We start from the raw sequence: 20603 nt of genomic DNA, 5'->3' as shown, positions 1-20603 counted from the left end.
AGGCACAGGATGTCTAACCAAGTGAGCAACAGAAAGGGTATCTGTGAGAAAAATATAGGTGCTATACACATAACAATTATATGTACATGACCAGGATTAGGTACTGAGTAACATATATATATATATTTATATTTTTTTTTTTTTAGGATATTGCAGGTACTCTTTAAGTGCCAGTCTGCAATCTCCATAATTGTTTTCACTGCCACAGAGTTTACAACCTGCTTTTGGTTTTATACTATTCTCATTTGGATATGTCCCTCTCAATAATACTTGCTGGATGTGAGCTCTGTGTTTTCAGTTTGCCATTGTCTTCAAAAGCTCTGATTTACTCTGATCTGCTTCATGTCTGGACTGATTTATCCTTCTACAGCCCATTAGGGATCTCATCTCCTTTATGTGTTATTTCCTTCCCCTTCCTGGTCTTTCATATGTGTCTGCTTTCTCTTTAAAGAGTATCTGTCACCAAACAAAATTTTTAATATATTGTTCTTTATGTAATAATAAGACACTTTTCTATTTACTGGCTGTTAAAATTCTCAACCATTATATGTTTTTAATGTGATTGAAAAAACGTCCACTTATCTTTTACTAAGATACCTCAGCATCTTATATGTATAGAAGCACATACCTTATTTCACCCCTAGATGCTTGTACTGTTACTTTGTGTTACTTACTTGTTAACAAAAAAATAATTTAAAAGCAAAAAATATCTACTAGATGGCTCTGTTCTGTTCCCTGCGCAAGTCAAACAGTTAGTTTGGTTTCCTCCTGGCAGGAGACCAAACTCAGGAAGTGCAGGTTATGGCGAGGCACAGCTCTCACAGGCTTCAGAGATGTCACACCTGCTGGGGAACGCCCACTTACTCCTGCCGGGAGCTTACACAGTGTGAGCAAGGGGAAAGGTATGATTCAGAGCTTTTTAAAGCTTGGGAAAAAATTTTAAGGGCAGGAGGGGTGTCAGGAGAAGTTAGGGAATATAATCTGAGTTAGTTTTAGAAAATATGGTTTAATGATAGGTACTCTTCAAACTCAAAGCCTCTCAGTCACTCCACAGCAAAATGCCTTGTGTATGCTCCTCCCTATTTACAGGTTGTGTGACCTGCCATTCTTGCAAACCTGGACATTCGCCCGCCTCTTCGCACTTTCATCTGCTGTGCACAACCTTTTCCCCCTCCCTGCTGGTACCCTGTTTCCCAGAAAATAAGACATACCCATAAAATAAGCCATAGCAGAATTTCTAAGCATTGGCGTAATATAAGCCATACCCAATATTGCCCGATCGTGTAAGCTGCTCAGAGGTGACCGGAGAGGTGCTTCCAGCCCCATCAACAAGGTCGGCTACACCTGTCAGGTCCCAGTCCTTCTGTTCGTGCTGCCAGCCGCGAAATAGAGGGAGACAGAAAGTCTCCTGAGTGAAGTGAGGAACAGAAAGTTCTGCTTTGTTATTCCTCAGGGGGAAGAATAAAGCTGTGGCTGCCGTTTTACTCAGCACTGTGGGTCTCTCTCACCCAGCACCAACCAACAACAGTCTGTTGGTCTCTGTATTATTGTACCATACTTAGTATTAATACATAGTATGTCTTCTTGAGGAAAAATTAATATAAGACATTTTCTTATTTTCGGGGAAACATGGTACTTGTTACACTGAGAGAATGAAGAGTAGAGAAAGAACTGTCAAGAACAGTGTTGCATCAGATTTTTGTCAGAAACAAAATGGTAGGAAAGTTTTAATGGCTGATAAGAAAGTTTCTTTATTATGTATTTATTAAACAAACAAACAATAAAAATGAAGTGCAGAGGTGTCCAAGGCCTTGACAGTTAGGTACCTTGGATCAAATACTATTTCTGTTTACACTGATGACCTAATTCATCTGTCTAAAGTGTGCGCCAAAATCTATCGACAAGATAATAACTATTGTGATTTTCTATAAGATCAGGACAATAATAAAAGATTGTTTAAATCGGTCCCAGGCCCAGCTACAGTATCCTACAGTTGTCATTGACAGCTGCAGACTAGGGATCGAGGGTGGCCAGCATTACATCTCTTTATTATCTCTTGTTATTTTGCTTGAAAATGTCAATCCTTGTTTGGTACATCTGTGGTTGTGTCAAGGATCTCTGTACCTTGACATAGTGGAAGCAGCTGTTTTGTACTTAGAATTCCTCAAGTTTCAGCCTTGCCATTCATCAAAAATCAGTGTCATCACGCAAGTGTTTTAGTAACAATGCATGGAATGAATTTATTGCAGCTTTCACAATAGCAATAACAGCTGTAATGGCATTTATGTAGAATATATTCATAGTTAAGTAGTCATATCCAGTGAGCCAGTGTCTACTCTAGAGGACCACATATACCACAAGTATACCACACAATACTTCACTAATATAATTCTATGGGGGGGGGGGGGGGGGGGGGGGAACGTATACCACAACATAAGAGCTTTTTCTACTACAGAAAAAAAGTACATGCAGAACTTTTCTATCCCACAAAAAAAATCATAACCAGTAAACGGGACAAAAAACTGTTCCAAATGTACATACTTTTGGCATCTTTTATATATGGAAGTCTATGGGTATACAATATCATATTTTTAAGTACCATTTAAATCTCCTGGCGTATTGTTGTGGAATGGATGTGAAAGTGCACATTTTTCATTCTACCAAAGTTTTAATGCTTGTTCAATTCAGCAGGTTAAGAAAAGTCTTGGTTGTCCCCTAATACACAGGGAGATGTGCAGCCAACAACTTATGGAAGTAAAGTGCTGTTTGAACAACCATTCATGTGGTCCTGTCTACAGAATAATGGAGCCATGTAGTAGGCTCCTTAAAATGACTGCAGATCTACTTGACTCTCCCATCAGGCAGCAATAAATACAACCATAACATTAATGGAAACACAGGAATCAGGGAGCCACTGTCCCCTGGATAGGTAGCACCCCCAGTTATAAATGTTTGAGGTGAGAATATCCCTTTAATATCCTCCATCTACATCATTCTCTGATGCAATGTATAAATAGGATTTAACATTTTCCCTTTATCAACACACAAAAGTGAAAGGCACAAGAATGACCATGCAAGGCCAGCATGGCATGACATGTCAAGAAATCTGGAAAAAAAAGCCTGTCTGACACAAATCCCAACTGGCACAAGGGCCATCAAACATACACGAGGCCTGTCAAGTGTATCAAAAGCATCAGAGCAATAGTTTCATATATGAAGCATTTTACGAAAGCTTAAAATAACCTAAAAACATAAAAGAGAAAGAAGAGACAGACAGGGTCAACAGAGTCAAGAAAAAAAAAAAGAGTAAGGAAAGTATAGAGTTTAAGGTTTCAACAAACTCTACTCTGGAGGGTGTTGTTTAAAGTTTCCAGTGCTGACTGATTCCAGTAGGAGAGACAATAGAGCTAATGTCAGAACAAACCTGATTATAGAGATCATATATGGATGTCCATAGGCAGAGATGAGTGGGCAATCCCACTGTGTAAATACATGCCCAATGCCTGGTGACAGCGCCATATCTCACTAACCCGACTAGATATCACCACCAATACTGACAATACCACCTAGACATTACTTTTGAAGTTACACTTCTGAGCCCTAGAGGAAATAAAAGCTTTAGGAGTCCCTTAAAACATCTTCCTAAGTGGTAAACTCTCTGTGGAGATCTAGTTAACATTTATCGATGTAGGCAGGCCCAACTGGAATTTCCACTGACCCTTACAGCACTTTGTAAACCAGCAAAATGGTATGCGAGGAAGTTGTCGAAAGAACGCATAGGTGCTTGAAGGGCGTGAGTTGTCTGTGAAGTTGCTGCTTTGGAAGGAAAAAATGCTTGAGACTCTCATGTAAACCAGGCCCCATGTGGTGCCGAGGGAGAAGACTGTCAAAAGGGTCAAGGACATTCCAGTAAAAATGTCCCACAACTGTGGTAGGGAGCAGGGAGCCCAACCCTATAACGCAAACAGCTCCGCGTCTAACGAGACCCTTTAATTTTTATATAACACGTGGTTACTGCTGTAAAGTGCCCCTAAAAAGGCTAGAAAGCTGTAAGTGCCAATAAGCAAATCTGAGATGCCAATAGTGTGTATGAGTGCATTTATCTCATTGAGAAAACTTACAAAATAATTACCATATGTTATGGGTATGTGAACGTTTATCTCATTGCCAAGATTTTTTTTTTATACCATACACTCTATACGAGATTTTCTTATTATGGTAAATTCTATACAACAGTTACTTTAGTTACAAGGTTCTCAGTATAACATTATTTGTAGATGTTCAGCTAAATAAACACTATTTTGAACATTCCAAAAATCTAGAATATGTTGCATAATCTATACTTTTTGTACCCTGCAACTGCTGTAGATGTATAATGCTTCAGTGCTATATTTCTCCTTTGGCAAGCTTAACGTGACAATCAGTTTGGACATTTATGTGCACAGATATTAAATGCAAATCTTGTAGCTCTACAGTATTTCCCACACGTTTTTTTTACCAGTGCCAGTTAAAATAATAATGTTTCCCACCCTTGGTGTTTTATTTTTAGCAGATTTTTTTTTCCAAAGGCCAATGATTCTAATCTAATCGGAGGCCTTTTTTTTAATGACCCTTATTTGTGGTGCCAGTGAGGCCTAATAAATAGCATTCCCAACCTTGTAATAAACAATAGTCTATTTATTCTGTATGCTCTTGTCACCGGTGCTATTTCTAAACATATGCATCCAAAAACAGCCACATGTTGGTAAGCTACAAGTTCTGTAAATACATATTTTTTTTTTCAGAAACAACAAATCGTAATTATAGTTAACTAGTATATATAGGCCATAAAGGGATACTGTAGATAAGTGATAAATTGGACCCCGTGATGTTGAAATATATGCAACAGCTGCAGAATTATTATATGCTGGAGGAAGTGTGTTAAAGTGGTTATACATGTTTGTAAAAAAAATTATAAATAAATAAAAGGCCCCCACTGCAGAAAAACAACAAACTGTTACTTACCTCCCCCTCTGATCCCAAGCTGATCCCATTGTTCAGCACTTTACTGTTACATTAGGAGCGAATGTCACATTATGGCTGCAGCCATTCTGCGGCCTGTACTACCGATATCACCACTAAGTGATGGGAGCCATGATGCCAGGATTAAAGAGCGTGAATGCTGAGGCCGCTGATTGGAGTGGTGACCAGAGTCTGAACAGGGGATCAGAGTGGGATGGAAGGGGTAGGTTAGTAACTATTTGATGTTTTACTGTATTTTGGGATTTCTTTTTTTTTTTTTTTTTCTCTCTCTTTCTCTTTTAAACAAACATGGGCAATTCCTTTACCTGTTAATGTTTATTGATGTGTACAATAATGTGCTGTTCTCGATGGTTATGTAGTTAGCCACTCTTCTCAGTTATCTTCCATCTTTGATATGATCTGTCATACATGATCTTTTATGTTTGTCTATACCTAAGCAGTTAATTTTCCCACATTGTCTAAAGCAGGCTGCTAGAGCAGGGGACATCAGAATGAATAAAGTGCTTAGACATAAGGCTGACCCCTGACTGTCCATAAAGCGCTAATGTTTCCACCCTTTCTCAATTCTATCTGATCACTTCTGCAACACCTTTAATAAACGGGGCCTCAGTTACTTCCAGCCACATAGCGACAGCAAGCAAGAGTCTGGATAGAATAAATTGTCGTAGAGCTGCTGCTTGAATCACATTTTGTAGAAGTGAAAGAAACAGGCAACCACTATGGATTTGTCTGACATACCATTGTAATTCTTGAAATGATTACATTCTATTTACAAACAGGGAAGATCAGAATAAACATTGATTTAGGTCCTGCCAAGGTAGTGTCAATTTGTAAGAGTACAAACAGTCCAGAGAATTAAATCGGATCTTGCATTAAATGGGCACCTAATTTACATAACCCCACCCCCTGCATCTCCCCCTTTCTCCTCCTGTAATATAGATCACGTGCAGTGGGAGCGGAGAGGAGCACTGCCAGGAGATACCCAGCCAGCACAGCCAGGCTAAATATTTATAACCTATTACACTAAGTGACCCCACCATGTTTATGAACAATTCCTGCAGGGCATGGCATCTCTGTCCTCCGACGTTCCTCCACTATGTATGGCACGTGCAATGCCAAACTTACAGGAGGAGATACAGAAGCTGTCCTCCCTGTGGTGTGCTCAACCTGTATGCATGCTCCCGAGAGGGATCGCAGCATACAGGAAGAAGGGCGGAAGCCGGCCCTGGCAGGCATCAGATGACGTTGTGTTTGCCAGGCCACGCCCAGGCAGGGAACTGAGCTACTGATGACTACAAAATAAAGGTATTTATAGGGGTTTGTGAATGAAATAAAGCACAGGGAGAGAGTTAGTTAAAGTCAGGGACAGATGGGGAGGGGGATTAGTTAGAGTGTAGATGATACTCTTTAAAGCCTGAGCAACTTTTAAAGACAATCCCTCACCAAATCCAATTTGAGCAATCAAAGCACCACCATCCTATGTGTCTCTTACTGGAATTAATCCAATATATGCATGTAAGCTGGCAACCTCCAGAAAGGACTCAATAATAGAAGCAGTCCCATATAATGTTGTATAAAGTGTGTAGTGCTTTCCAGCAACAATTAAAAAGATACAGGAGAGCCACAGCAGCACATAGGGGGAGATTTATCAAAACCCGTCCAGAGGAAATGCCCATAGCAACCAATCAGATCACTTCTTTCATTTTGCAGAGGCCTTGTTAAAAATGAAAGAAGTGATCGGATTGGTTGCTATGGGCAACTCAGCAACTTTTTCTCTGCACAGGTTTTGATAAATCTCCCCCATAATGTATTCAGTTTCCCAACATTTTTAACTGTCCACAGAATAGGTAATAATTTATGATCACTGGCTATTAGCCCCAGACCTCTGAAGAAGCTCTATGGAGTGAAACATATCAGGGGGGCTATGTGTGTTTCATTGAGATTGGTCCTATGTCTGTCATTTAACTGGTTAACCTGTTAACAGCCAATGCCATGTATACACGGCATTGTGCCGTTAACAATATATGTAGCTGGGGACTGCTGCTAAAAGCTGACATGCGGTGATCGCTTTGGGTGGCTATTAACCCTTTAGATCTCCACTATGGATGTAGCCGGAGGGCTTACCTCTGCAACACTGGTGTCCATGGCTCTTCATTTGATTGAGCCTGGCTGGACCAGGCTCAATCAAATGAGCACAGATCACACAGATCAATGGAGTTCTATGGAATTCCATTGATCTGTATGAGAAATCTAATGATTCCTCCTAAAATTCCCCTAAGGGGACTAATAAAAAAAAAAAAAAAAAAAAAAAAGTATAAAAAAAACACCCATTAACCCTTTACATATTAAAAGTTTACCTCTTGGGGGTGAAGGGTGAACGCCCTTGCTCCCTGGTACTTAAGGACGTGGGAATTTTGGTCCCTGCCGCGCAGCAGGCGGCAACCGGATCGGGATGCCTGCTGAAATCATTCAGCAGGCATCCCGTGCAAATTTCTGGGGGGGTCCTGAGACCCCCCCCCATGTCGGTGATCGCCACACATCGCCGATCGATTTAGATCGTCGATTTGCTGCAATTCTGGGCTGATCGGGTCTCTTATGAACTGATAGCCCAGAAAATAAGGATGATTAGAGCTGTCAGAGACAACTCCGACCATCCTGAAGGATAGGAGTGAGGGTGCCACCCGCTGCTATCCCCTGCGATTGGCCGATCAGGACTGACCAGCGATTCACAGGGCAGGGGTGGGGGGGGGTTGAAAGTTAATTTCCCAAACTCTGCCCGCCCCTGGATGTCGGGGCAGAGTGGGGGAAGATGGCTGCGATGGTGCGGGGGCCGTGAATGCGGCGGAGACTGGCGGCAGTTACCACGCGTGGACCAGGGACCGGCGGCAGGCAAGTGGATGCAATGGCGGCGGTGTCAGATGCAGCAGTGAAGATTGCCATAAAGTGATTTTCACTGCTGCTTCTAGGAGTATCAAAACTACAATTCCCAGCATGCCCAGACAGCCTTTGGCAACATCTGGAGGGCCACAGTTTGGAGACCTTTGGCTGTCTGGACATGCTGGGAGTTGTAGTGCAGTGGTCTCCAAACTCTGTCCTTCCAGATGTTGCAAAACTACAACTCTCAGCATTCCCAGACAGTCCAGGCGTGCTGGGAGTTGTAGTTCTGTAACATCTGGCTCGTCAGATGTTGCAGAACTACAACTCCCAGCATGCTTGGACAGTCTCAGCATGCTGGGAGTTGTAGTTTTGCAACATCTGGAAGGGCACTGTATGGAGACCACTATACAGTGGTGTCCAAACTGTAGTGCTCCAGATGTCAGGGCATGCTGGGAGTTGTAGTATTGCGCCCTCCCCCCCCCCCCCATGTGAATGAACAGCGTACATTCACATGGGCGTGGGTTTACAGCAAGTAACTCACCCGTGTGAATGTACCCTAAAAACACTCCACTACACTAACCCTAAATGAAGAGTAAAACCCTACATATTACACTACGGGGGAGATTTATCAAAACCTGTCTAGAGGAAAAGTTGCTGAGCTTCCCATAGCAACCAATCGCTTCTTTAATTTTTTAAAACGCATCTGGAAAATGAAAGAACCAATCTAATTGGTTGCTATGGGCAACTCAGCAACTTTTCCTCTGGACAGATTTTGATAAATCACCCCCACCCCCAATAGAAATTAAAAACTTCTTGTACGTCAGTTTTTCCAAAACGGAGCGAAGCCTCCAGCTGTTGCAAAATAACAACTCCCAGTATTGCCAGACAGCCATTGACTGTCCAGGCATGTTGGGAGTTTTGCAACAGCTGGAGGCACCCAGTTTGTGGAAAACTGACGTACGGTATTTTTGGGTCCGGGTCCACCCCTATGAAAATCCCAAATTTAGGCCTCAAATGCACATGGTGCTCTCTCACATTGGAGCCCTGTTGTATTGCACACATGGGGTATTTCCGTACTTGGGAGAAATTGCGCTACAAATTTTTGGTGGCTTTTTCTCGTTTTACCCCTTATGAAAAGGTAAAGTTGGGGTCTACACCAGCATGTTAGTTTAAAAAAAATAAAAAAATTTACACTAACATGCTGGGTTGACCCCATTTTGGAAACTACACCCCTCACGGAACGTAACAAGGGGTGCAGTGAGCATTTACACCCCACAGGTGACCGACAGGTTTTGGAAAAGTGGTCCGTGAAAATGAAAATGTAATTTTTCATTTGCACAGTCCACTGTTATAAAGATCTGTCAGACACCTGTGGGGTGTAATGCTCACTGCACCCCTTGTTACGTTCCTTGAGGGGTGTAGTTTCCCAAATAGTGTGCCATGTGGGGTGTTTTTCGCTGTTCTGGCACCATGGGGGGGGGGGCTTCCTAAATGAGACATGCCCCGCAAAAACCATTTCAGCAAAATTCGCTCTCCAAAATCCCATTGTCGCTCCTTCTCTTCTGAGCCCTCTAGTGCTCCCACAGAGCACTTTACATCCACATATGAGGTATTTCCTTACTTGAAAGAAATTGGGTTACAAATTTTGGGTCGCTTATTTCCTTTTACCCCTTGTAAAAAGTAAAAAATATGGGTCTACAAGAACATGTTAGTGTAAAAAAAAATGAAGATTTTGAATTTTCACCTCCACTTTGCTGCTATTCCTGTTAAACACCTAAAGGGTTAACAAACTATTTGAATGTCATTTTGAATATGTTAAGGGGTGCAGTTTTCATAATGGGGGTCCCTTATGGTGTATTTCTAACATAAAGAGCCTCAAATTCACTTCAAACCTGAACTGGTCCCGGAAAAATTCAGATTTTGAAATTTACTTGAAAAATTGGAAAATTGCTGCTAAACTTTGAAGCCTTCTGATGTCTTCAAAAAGTAAAAACATGTCAACTTTATGATGCAAAGTAGACATATTGTATATGTGAATCAATAAGCCCAGGCCCCTCATTTCACCCCAAAAACCCAGGAAAACCTATTGACTCGAGTATAAGCCTAGGGTGGTAAATCCATCCCGCCCTCCTCTGTCATCATCCTGACTCCCACTGTCCTCATCCAGACCCCAACATCCCTCCTGTCATCATCCAGACCCCCCTCATCCCTCCATCATACAAATCCCCCTTGCCCCCCATATCATTATCCAGATCCCCCTCACACCCCCCTGTCATCATCCAGACACCCCTCTCTTGTTCTCTACTCACATTCCCAGTTGCAGCTCTGTCGGTCCTTCCCTAGCAGCCCTCCAACGTCGCTGCAGGGACCGTCCGACTTCTAGTGGGGAGGGTGAGCCGGTCCGGGCTGTCCATCTTGACCAGGAGGCCCTCTTCTCCACTTCAGGCTGGCCCCGGACTAGTGATGCTGCATTGACGCCGCCTGGTCAAGATGGACGGGCCGGACCGGCTCACCCTCCCTACTGGAAGTCGGACGGTCCCTGCAGCATAGATGGGTGATGATGGATGGCCCGGCCCATCCCGTCGCCACCCCCACCGGTATGCCTGCGATTTTTATTTCCCCCCCCCCCCCCATCACTCGAGTATAAGCCGTGGGGGATGTTTTCGGCACAAAAAATGGTGCTGAAATACTCGGCTTATACTCGAGTATACAGTGGTCCCTCAACATACGATGGTAATTCGTTCCAAATGACCCATCGTTTGTCGAATCCATCGTATGTTGAGGGATCCGTGCAATGTAAAGTATAGGAAGCTGCACTCACCTGTCCCCGCCACTCCGGACCAGGTCCTCACTGCTCCCGATGCTGTCCAAGGGGCTCCCGATGCTGTCCTGCTGCTCCGGTGTCTTCTTCGCGATCCTCCGGCTTCTTCCGCATCTTCTGCAGGGTCCGGGCCACGCTTTCTGGTGACGTTATTACGTTGCGGCGCCGGCGCGGCGTGCGTAGTGACGTAATAACGACACCAGAAAGTGAGGCCCGGACCCTGGAGAAGATGCAGAAGACGCCGGAGGATCGTGAAGTGGACCGGGGCAGCGGGAATAGGTAGGCGAACCTGCCCGGGATGCTTAAACTGCTATCCGACAGATGCTTAAGCATTTTGCGCTGTCGGATAGCAGTTAATGCGATGGCCATCGTATGTCAATTTGATTATATGTCGGGGCCATCGCAGGTCGGGGGGTTACTGTATACAGTAATTTATTTGGTATGTCTATTTTCCTTACAAGCAGAGAGCTTAAAAGTTATAAAAATGCTATAATTCTAAATTTTTCATGAAATTTTAGAATTTTTCACCAAGAAATTATGCAAGTATCGACGAAAATTTACCGCTAACATAAAGTAGAATATGTCACGAAAAAACAACCTCGGAATCAAATTCATAAGTAAAAGCATCCCAGAGTTATTAATGCTTAAAGTGACAGTGGTCAGAATTGCAAAAAAAATGCTCTGGTCAAAATGGGCTCAGGCCCCAAGGGGTCAAACCACTCCCTTTTTCTCATTTTTCATATAAAAGATATGAAAAAATAATAAAAATAAACATATTTGGTATCACCGAGTGCATAATTCCCCCAGCTATTAAATTATTATGTTTTAGACCATGCACGGTGAACGGCGTAAATGCAAAGAAATAAAAAAATGCAAAAATTGCTGATTTTGGTCACATCACATCCCAAAAAAATAAACATAATAAAATGTAACAAAAACAATATTAAAAAGGGGGCGGGGCAATGCATTTTCAGTTTCGTTTTTTGGCCAAGCACAGCCTAAATTTTCGGTTTCGGACTAAAATTTCCCTTTCAGTGCATCCCTAAAAATAACTATTTATTTATTCTGCAGATCTTTATGAACACTTACCCATATCCCCATGATAGCAGATAAGTGTCTGATCATTGGAGTGGGGGGTTTCCAACAAAAGGGAATCGCCATACCCTTGAGAACAGGACTACCGAAGGTCCCATTTCAAAGGATCAGTTGTGCACATACTCAATCATCATTGCATGAATAGTGGTGAAGATAGCAGAGTACAGTGCTAGGCTATCTCCAGCACTCAATTATGTTGCGGAGAAACCAAATAGGATGAAATCAGCCTAAAATCTGCAGCACAATCCCCATAACATGGGGCAAATACATCCAATGTGGAACAGACTTACATGCTTGTTTTTTTTTATTAATTTTTAAATTCCAGTAATGTTTTGCTGGTTATTTTCACTTATCACATTGTGTGACAAAAATCCAAAAGGATATGTCACTAGATATTTTATTATATTTAATAACAAATTTAGGAATATCTTTGAGCCTCACAATAATGCAGATACATGTGTGTATTAGGTGACCTTCACAGACACCGCAAGACCCAATTACATGAATTCCCTCCCTGATGATTAATGTGTGTCCCTGACAGCAGTCGGTGTCTCCCATATTAGTGCTGTTTTCGTTACTAAACCTGCTGAAAGCCTTTTAGTTAACGTAATGACTTTGGGAAAATGGCTCTGAACATTAGAATGGCAAAAGCCAGACTCCTAGCGTAGAATATGAAAGCATTAATCGAGCCTTTATCTTGAACATTTTCCATTAGAGTAAAACTGTATTGGCTCTGAGCATAATAATTATTCTCTTATAGCACAGTATGACTAGCAGTAGAAATGCAGCATGCATTGGAAACAACATCTTACTTCAAGCTTTGTCAGATGAATGCATTGTGAACTAGTGTCAAGTCTTTTGTAAGAGGTAGAGCGGGCGAGCAAGGAACCGTGACACCAGAGTCGTCTTTGTATTCTTGAGTGGCCAAGTGGGAGTGTTATTTTCCTGTCTGGCATGGACATGCTGGCCTGTAGTTTGGAAGCATGTAATCTATAAACTTGAACAAAGGGACATATATTGTGGGAAAGCTCAATATTTTTTTTATTGCATCCATATATAGAGGAAAATACTTAATTATTAATAACATTGTATTTGGAAACAATTGTTATTTTTGCATAGTGGTCTCAAGCATAAATGAGTGGGCAGTCATCACAGGGCAGGGTTACAATTAAAGGAAACACCTCTATTACAAACTGGAGGCAGAGAGCACATGAATTTGTTAATAGGTGATGGAGACAGTTCACCTCCTCTTGCCTTTTCTCTTCCCCGCACAGTGCCCTACTGCTCATGACCTAGAGCATACTCACAACACTCTCCTATGGCAATGACCTAGTTTTCTTCTCTTCAGGTGTCAACTGTGAAGCAAATTTCTGAAGTGTTATGTGTTACTCAGTACCTAATCCTGATCATGTACATATCATTGTATGTGTTGAGCAACTATATTTCCCCTTTTAAGTGCTCACTTGGTTTTTCATCCTGTGCTGTGGAGGGGGTGGGACTGTCTCTTGACCTCCCTCTTTATGACTCATCTTCCTTCCTGGGTCTGCTGTGCTGTGCTGGGTATTGGTCCCACCCTCATTTACTGGACTTTGTCCCTGTCTGTGCTTCAGCTGGGACAAGGATGATGCTGCAGCCGGAAAGGATTATGGGTGAGATTTATCAAAACTTTTGTATAGCGGAAGAGCGGTGCAGTTGCCCATAGCAACCAAATTGCTTCTTTCATTTTTAAAAAGGCCTCTGAAAAATTGAAAAATCGATCCGATTGGTTTCTATGGACAACTGTACCACTTTTCCTCTACACAGGTTTGATAAATCTATCCTTATAATCTGTATGGTATGAGGAGATAAAAAATGTTATGAAGTATATTAAAAAGGTTAATGTTTTGTCAAAATGTACAATATATAAAACATTTTTAAATATGACAATGCCCATTTAAGACAGTGGCCATTTTTGTAGCCTCTGCTTCCCTAATTACAATGGTGTTTTATTAAGTTTTTATACCCTGCACATTTTCTCCAGTTACCAACTGGGTGGTTACTTTATTTAAGATGGGGTTGTGAATCTTAAATTGTACATGTCATTAGGAAAAAATGTTGATATGTCCTAGTGAAATGTCAGACGTTTTGATCTGCAGGAGTCTGAGTGTTCAGACTTCTGCCCAGCAGGAGAACGAACTGGGAGACCTTGCTGCCGCACACTCCTCTCCCCGTCTCCCCATTTGCCTGTATAACGGTATTGACATCATAGCCTTACAGGACGAGTTTGTCTCGATCACTTGAAATGGAGCCGGGAGAAGAATAAGTTGAGCGCAAAAATCTCCCAGCTCGTTTTCCTGATTGGCGAAGGTCTGAACACTCAGACCCTGGCCGATCAAAACATTTTACAAAAACTAATGACATTGGCCATTTAAGGTCTGAGGTTAAGGGGATGTAAACCTCACAAGATGTCCAGAACACACATATAGGCCCTCATTTACTAAGAAAATCGGGTTGTAAGTCTATGTTGCTTTCTTACCCGACTGCTTTTTTCCCCTGGTATTTATTATTATGTCGCATCCTGTTTGTCGCATGTGGGTTTTGTTGGTTTTGGTTTCCAACTCCTCTGAGCTGTCGGGAAAAAATCCACAACAATTCAACAAATTCGGGTTGGAAACCTTTATAAATACGTGGGAAAGCTCAGAAATGTCGGGTTACGCCCCTTTTTCGGGTTTGGGAGAATCCACATCGGGTCTGTCGGGAAAAAATGTCGCATCCTGTCGCAGACTGGCGCATGATGTCTGCGACATGGCGCAGACAAAGATGCAACAAAAAAACCCGACAAAAGAGGTCGGGTTTAGAATAGTAAATGAGGGCCATAATCTCAGTGATTGGTTGCAGAATTTAAGAATGTTAAATGTTTAAGAACATCTTCAGGAGAGCAGGTGACTAATCATGTTGGTGACATTTTTTTGGGGCTGACCACCTATCTAGTAGACAATTTTCACTGTATAGTTGGGTAGGGTTTACTGTAGTTCAATAGTGGCTGGGCATCCTTTTTCTTAAATTTTGACTACTGCATTTGGGGTTAAAAATGTATGTTAATTTTAATTACTGCTTTTTCCAATATGATATGCTTTTGTAATATGCTGTTTCTGTAAGGAATAATAGTATGTTTTACTTCCTTAGGAAGAAGATCTTGAAGCACAAATTTCATTCCTTCAGGGTCAACTGAATGATTTTGATGCAATGTGCAAGTACTGTGCAAAAATAATGAACACTCACCTTGGTAAGTAGTAAACCTCCATTATAATTACCAATTATTATCCATTATGTTCACGTTACAATAATAAAGATTGTAAAATGCAAAACGAATGTTCCCATTTTGGGAATGCAATGTGGACAGTTTTATCTGTATGTCTGTCCAATTTTTTAAATGCTGCTGCTATCTTTATGTGACCAGGATATATAGAAAAAAAAGGAAGAGGCCACAGCTCTACGTAGGAGACTCTGTGTCTTGTGCAAAAAGAGCTTTTAGAATTTATTGGTTCCCAAAAAAAAAACATTCACAGTTTCGGCTACATGTTAGCCTTTATCAAGCATAACAACATGTGTAAACTGTTTTGATTAATTATAAACACACCTCCACCTATGGGTGCATTCACACTGCGGATATCTTGCTGAATATCCGCTCGTGGAATTCAGCGAGCGGAGATTCAGCGTGGCAGATGGCGGTAGGACCGCGCGGCACTGCAGCGTCATTATTGTCGGCTATGCAGTGCTCGCGGAATTCCACTCAAAGAATGAAAATGTTCTTCTTTGAGCGGAACAATTTCAGCAGCGGAATTGTCAGCCGCTGAAATTGCTCAATGTGAACGGGTCTCGCGGAAGACCCATTCACACTGATGTTAAAGTTCACCAAGCTTAATTATGCTAGCGGAATTCCACCCGCGGAATTCCGCAGGGATTACGTAGTGTGAACGCATCCTATATCTCATTGGTTACAATATTCACAAAATCTGTCAGCTCCAAAATGGATCGTAAGTTGTTATATATTTGTAAAGTTAGTGGAGCGGTGTGGTGTGAGGAAGTGCCATACGAACTGTGGATGTTTTATATTGTATAGATCGTCATTTGAAGCACTCTATTGATATAATGGAAAGATGTTTACATATGGGTTACTATAACTACAGATTGTGCTGGATTGGGAATCCGGACGACCACTTGCACAACAGACTGATCCAGTGTTGACTTCCAGTTCTCTTTGTTGACCAGAATATATAGTTGTGAGCCCCATTCACTGATTATGTACAGATCGGAGTACCCCTTTAAGGTCAAAATGGGCTTGGCCTTTAAGGGGTTAAAGGGGTTATCCACCATAAGGTGAGTTTAGTACTTATCTGCCAGACAGTAATGGACATGCTTGGGAAGGATCCATGCTTGTCTTAGAGCTAAATGGCTGTGCTGCGAGTTCACCATAACTGATTTCCTTTTGTGAAATGGCTATTTCCTGTTGGAGTTCCCTTCCTCCAACTACAAGTCCCAGGAACTCTTGTTTGTAAGTTTAAGGTCACTTTTCTCCCTCCCACACATCAGCAACCCACCCATCGAAGCACAGACAATTCCCTGCAGCCTTGTGAAGAATGATCTCCCCCACCCAGCGGTTGCTACACCCAGTGAAGCAGACAGGCTCCCTTTCAACACCTGACTAGTGATGTAATGTCACGGGCTGCCCTGCAACCTGGGAAAACCTGAGACAACACTCATTTTGTATGTTGCTAAAAAATAAACATTGGGGCAAAGATCACATAAGAATTGTGAGACCAGCCATCAAACACAGGTATAGATAATATACCGTATTATGAACTACACTAACTTTACAGCACCTGTAGCACAGTCAAAAAAAATATTCCTGGAATACCCCTTTAATCTATCAGCTACTGCACTTAGGACTTAGGAGGAAGTGTAGTGGTGAGACTTCACTCCCTCTTTCTGTAAAGCCAGAGGTATCATGGAATCTATCATGTTTCTATAAAAAAAATATCAGTGGGGAAATACGAATAAAGATTGTTCAAACCCCATGCATACCACATCCGCTAAAACAGGAACACAAAAGAACCTGTACATTATTTCTGTAAAAATAGCCTATGCTGCACTGCTTCTTTAATGGTGTATTTTACTTTGTGACAGCTAAAGTGTTTTTCTTTTTTCAATATTTTAAGCCTTATAGAGAAACCTAAGGTAAAAAAAATACTAGAAAAAAATATAAAGTAGTATGCTGCATTGAAAAAAAAAAACTCTGTTGCAAAAATGTTTTAATATGTAGGGCATTTCGCAATGCAAAACACATGCATTCTGTAGACCTGGTAGACACTTTGCACGTGGTCTTCATGGATGTTTTACTTAACCAAACTAATATTTGCATTAAACATATAATTATTCAAACAGCCTTTCACATGAACGTTAACAAATGGCCATTTAATTCTAAAACCTAATCTCTGGAAGATCTGGAGCAATATGAGAAAATATGAAGCCAAAAGCCATAAGGAACTCTGCAAGGAGACCTGAGCTACCTGTCTACTTAGTGTATTCTGATTTATTGGACATGACAAATCTCTATTGTACAACCTCCGTAGGGGATGTTTTCTGGTAAACTAATGACATTGTCATTTCAGGTAATATTTTTACTGAAGGATAGCTGCATAAAATAAAGAGAATAAGATTTAATATGCTCTTATTATTCCTTGTAGCGTTTTACAGTAAGAGCCACATATGCTGTCATTTGCTGCCTGTCTGCATTACTTACTGTTGTGGTAAAAAGAAAAAAAGCCTAATTGTCACTATGGAAGTGAGTTGTACATCACCGTGTAGCTTGGCTGCAGATTAATATGATACATTAGATATGCCAGACTGAACATTTGTGAGGGATTATTCATTGGAGTAAACCAGCCAGGATAATGCGGTGGTGAAGAAGAGGAGAAAGACTCTTCATATCATTACTTAGATTATTTTTTTTCTTTATTAGCAAATCAAGCATTGCTTACAACCGGGAAAATTTTCTTTCTTTAGTGTTTAGAGTATTTGGTTATTTAAGGCAACTGTGGCCATTTAAAGGCATTGTCTGGCAGGCACTTTTTTATTAAATGAAATAAGCATAACTCAACTCTCCAATACCCCGCTAACACTCATTGGGTCCCTGCTGATCTCCGTTTTTTGGTACCATCTGGAAACTCACAAAATTGTCTACTCAGAGAATTCCTGGCTGCGGCATTGACACAATTTTAAGGGGTACTCCGTCCCTAGACATCTTATCCCCTATCCAAAGGATAGGGGATACGATGTCTGATCACGTGGGTCCTGCCGCTGGCACCCCAGACATCCGGTGCATGGAGCCAAGTTTGCTTTGTGCCGGATGACTTGCGGGGCGGAGGCTTGTGACGTCACGGCCATGCCCCCTCAATGCAAGTCTATGGGAGGGGGAGCGGAGTGAACTGATCCAATCTTGTAGATTGGCTATTTTAGAACCTACCCAATATCTGGTGTATAAAAGGAGATCAATAACAAACAGAGACATGTGACAAAGTTATTGGGGTTTAATAGTAATAATCCATTTTTGGGGTAATCTAGGACTGTAATACCTATGTTATCATTGAAAAATGTATTGATTTGCTCCCAAAACACTCTGACTCTAGGGCATGACCCTTTAACCCCTTAAGGACCCAGGGTTTTTCCGTTTTTGCATTTTCGTTTTTTCCTCCTTACCTTTAAAAAAATCATAACTCTTTCAATTTTGCACCTAAAAATTCATATTATGGCTTATTTTTTGCGCCACCAATTCTACTTTGTAATGACGTCAGTCATTTTACCAAAAAATCTACGGCGAAACGGAAAAAAAAACAATGTCAGACAAAATTGAAAAAAACGCCATTTTTGTAACTTTTGGGGGCTTCCGTTTCTACACAGTAAATTTTTCGGTAAAAATGACACCTTCTCTTTATTCTGTAGGTCCATACGGTTAAAATGATACCCTACTTATGTAGGCTTGATTTTGTCGTACTTCTGGAAAAAATCATAACTACATGCAGGAAAATTTATACGTTTAAAATTGTCATCTTCTGACCCCTATTAATTTTTCTGCGTATGGAGCGGTATGAGGGCTCATTTTTTGCGCCGTAATCTGAAGTTTGTAGCGGTACCATTTTTGCATTGATAGGACTTATTGATCGCTTTTTATTCATTTTTTCATGAAATAAAAAGTGACCAAAAATGCACTATTTTGGACTTTGGAATTTTTTTTTGCGCGTACGCCATTGACCGTGCGGTTTAATTAACAATATATTTTTATAATTCGGACATTTCTGCACGCGGAAATACCACATATGTATATTTTTATTTTCACTTTTTTTTTATGGGAAAAGGGGGGTGATTCAAACTTTTATTCGGGGAGGGGTTAAATGATCTTTATTCACTTTTTTTTTCCACTTTTTTTTTAGAGTGTTATAGCTCCCATAGGGGGCTATAACACTGCACACACTGATCTTTTACATAGATCACTGGTTTCTCATAAGAAACCAGTGATCAATGATTCTGCCGCTTGACTGCTCATGCCTGGATCTCAGGCTCTGAGCAGTCATTCGGCGATCGGACAGCGAGGAGGCAGGTAGGGATCCTCCAGCTGTCCTGTAAGCTGTTCGGGATGCCGCAATTTCGCCGCGGCTATCCCGAACAGCTCCCTGAGCTAACCGGCATGGTTTCACTTTCATTTTAGTTTCAAGTTGAACGCCACGTCTAAAGGGTTAATAGTGCGCAGCACCGCGATCAATACGCGCTCTATTAGCCACGGGTCCCGGCCATTGTTAGAGGTCGGGCCCGACCCGCTATGACTCGGGGCCACGCCATGGCCCCGCGTTATAGATCGGGAGCGGACTCGGGGCGTACAGGTACGCCCTGGGTCCTTAACAGGTTAAAGGGGTTGTCCAGGAAAAAAACTTTTTTTTATATATCAACTGGCTCCAGAAAGCTAAACACATGTGTAAATTACTTCTATTAAAAAATCTTAATCCTTTCAGTACTTATGAGCTTCTGAAGTTAAGGTTGTTCTTTTCTGTCTAAGTTCTCTCTGATGACACGTGTCTTGGGAACCGCCCAGTTTAGAAGAGGTTTGCTATGGGGATTTGCTTCTAAACTGGGCGGTTCCCTAGACACGTGTCATCAGAGAGCACTTAGACAGAAATAACAACCTTAACTTCAGAAGCTCGTAAGTACTGAAAGGATTAAGATTTTTTAATAGAAGTCATTTACAAATCTCTTTAACTCTCTGGAGCCAGTTGATATATAAAAAATAAAGTTTTTTCCTGGATAACCCCTTTAAGGTGCAAAAAGGTTCTAGAAGTCCCCCGTCCCCCCACACTTTGGCTTTCAAGATACTCTAGTAAAGATTTTTTAAACAGGAAGTGGGATCATATGATTAGAGAAGTATATATATATCATATGTGATATGTGCTGCATGTTTAGTAGACACCAGTCAAGGTATGTCCAATGCAATGGACCTATTCTCGTTTTTGAGAGGACCTACATCTTCTTCCCACTGATATCTAGTGGGCAGGATCATTAAAAGATACTAGACTGTTGTTTAATTCAGAGATAACACCCTTACCTGGTAGTTCTAATGAATATCTGGGGACATTGAAGTCATTATTAATAAGAGTAGCTCCAGGGAACTGCAATTGCATCGCTTGGTTAAATTCTAGGTAGAATAGGTCATAGTTATTTGGTATAAAGAAGATTTTTTCATTTGTGGGGCACATGATAG

The 20603-nt window shown here is 41.4% G+C and overlaps 1 protein-coding gene across 9 annotated transcripts in view; it reads left to right on the top strand.

The window, feature by feature from the left end:
- TBC1D5 (TBC1 domain family member 5) overlaps nt 1–20603 on the top strand; it is a 645101-nt gene that overhangs the window by 581151 nt on the left and 43347 nt on the right. For all 9 annotated transcript variants that reach the window (XM_056519933.1, XM_056519937.1, XM_056519936.1 and 6 more), the window contains one exon: nt 14981–15080. In XM_056519933.1, coding sequence (XP_056375908.1) covers nt 14981–15080 — 100 coding nt within the window. The remainder of the gene's footprint in view (nt 1–14980; nt 15081–20603) is intronic.

Source organism: Hyla sarda, chromosome 5 (assembly GCF_029499605.1).
Source record: "Hyla sarda isolate aHylSar1 chromosome 5, aHylSar1.hap1, whole genome shotgun sequence".
NCBI classification, from domain to species: Eukaryota; Metazoa; Chordata; class Amphibia; order Anura; family Hylidae; genus Hyla; species Hyla sarda.
This window is presented reverse-complemented; position numbering and strand designations above follow the sequence as displayed.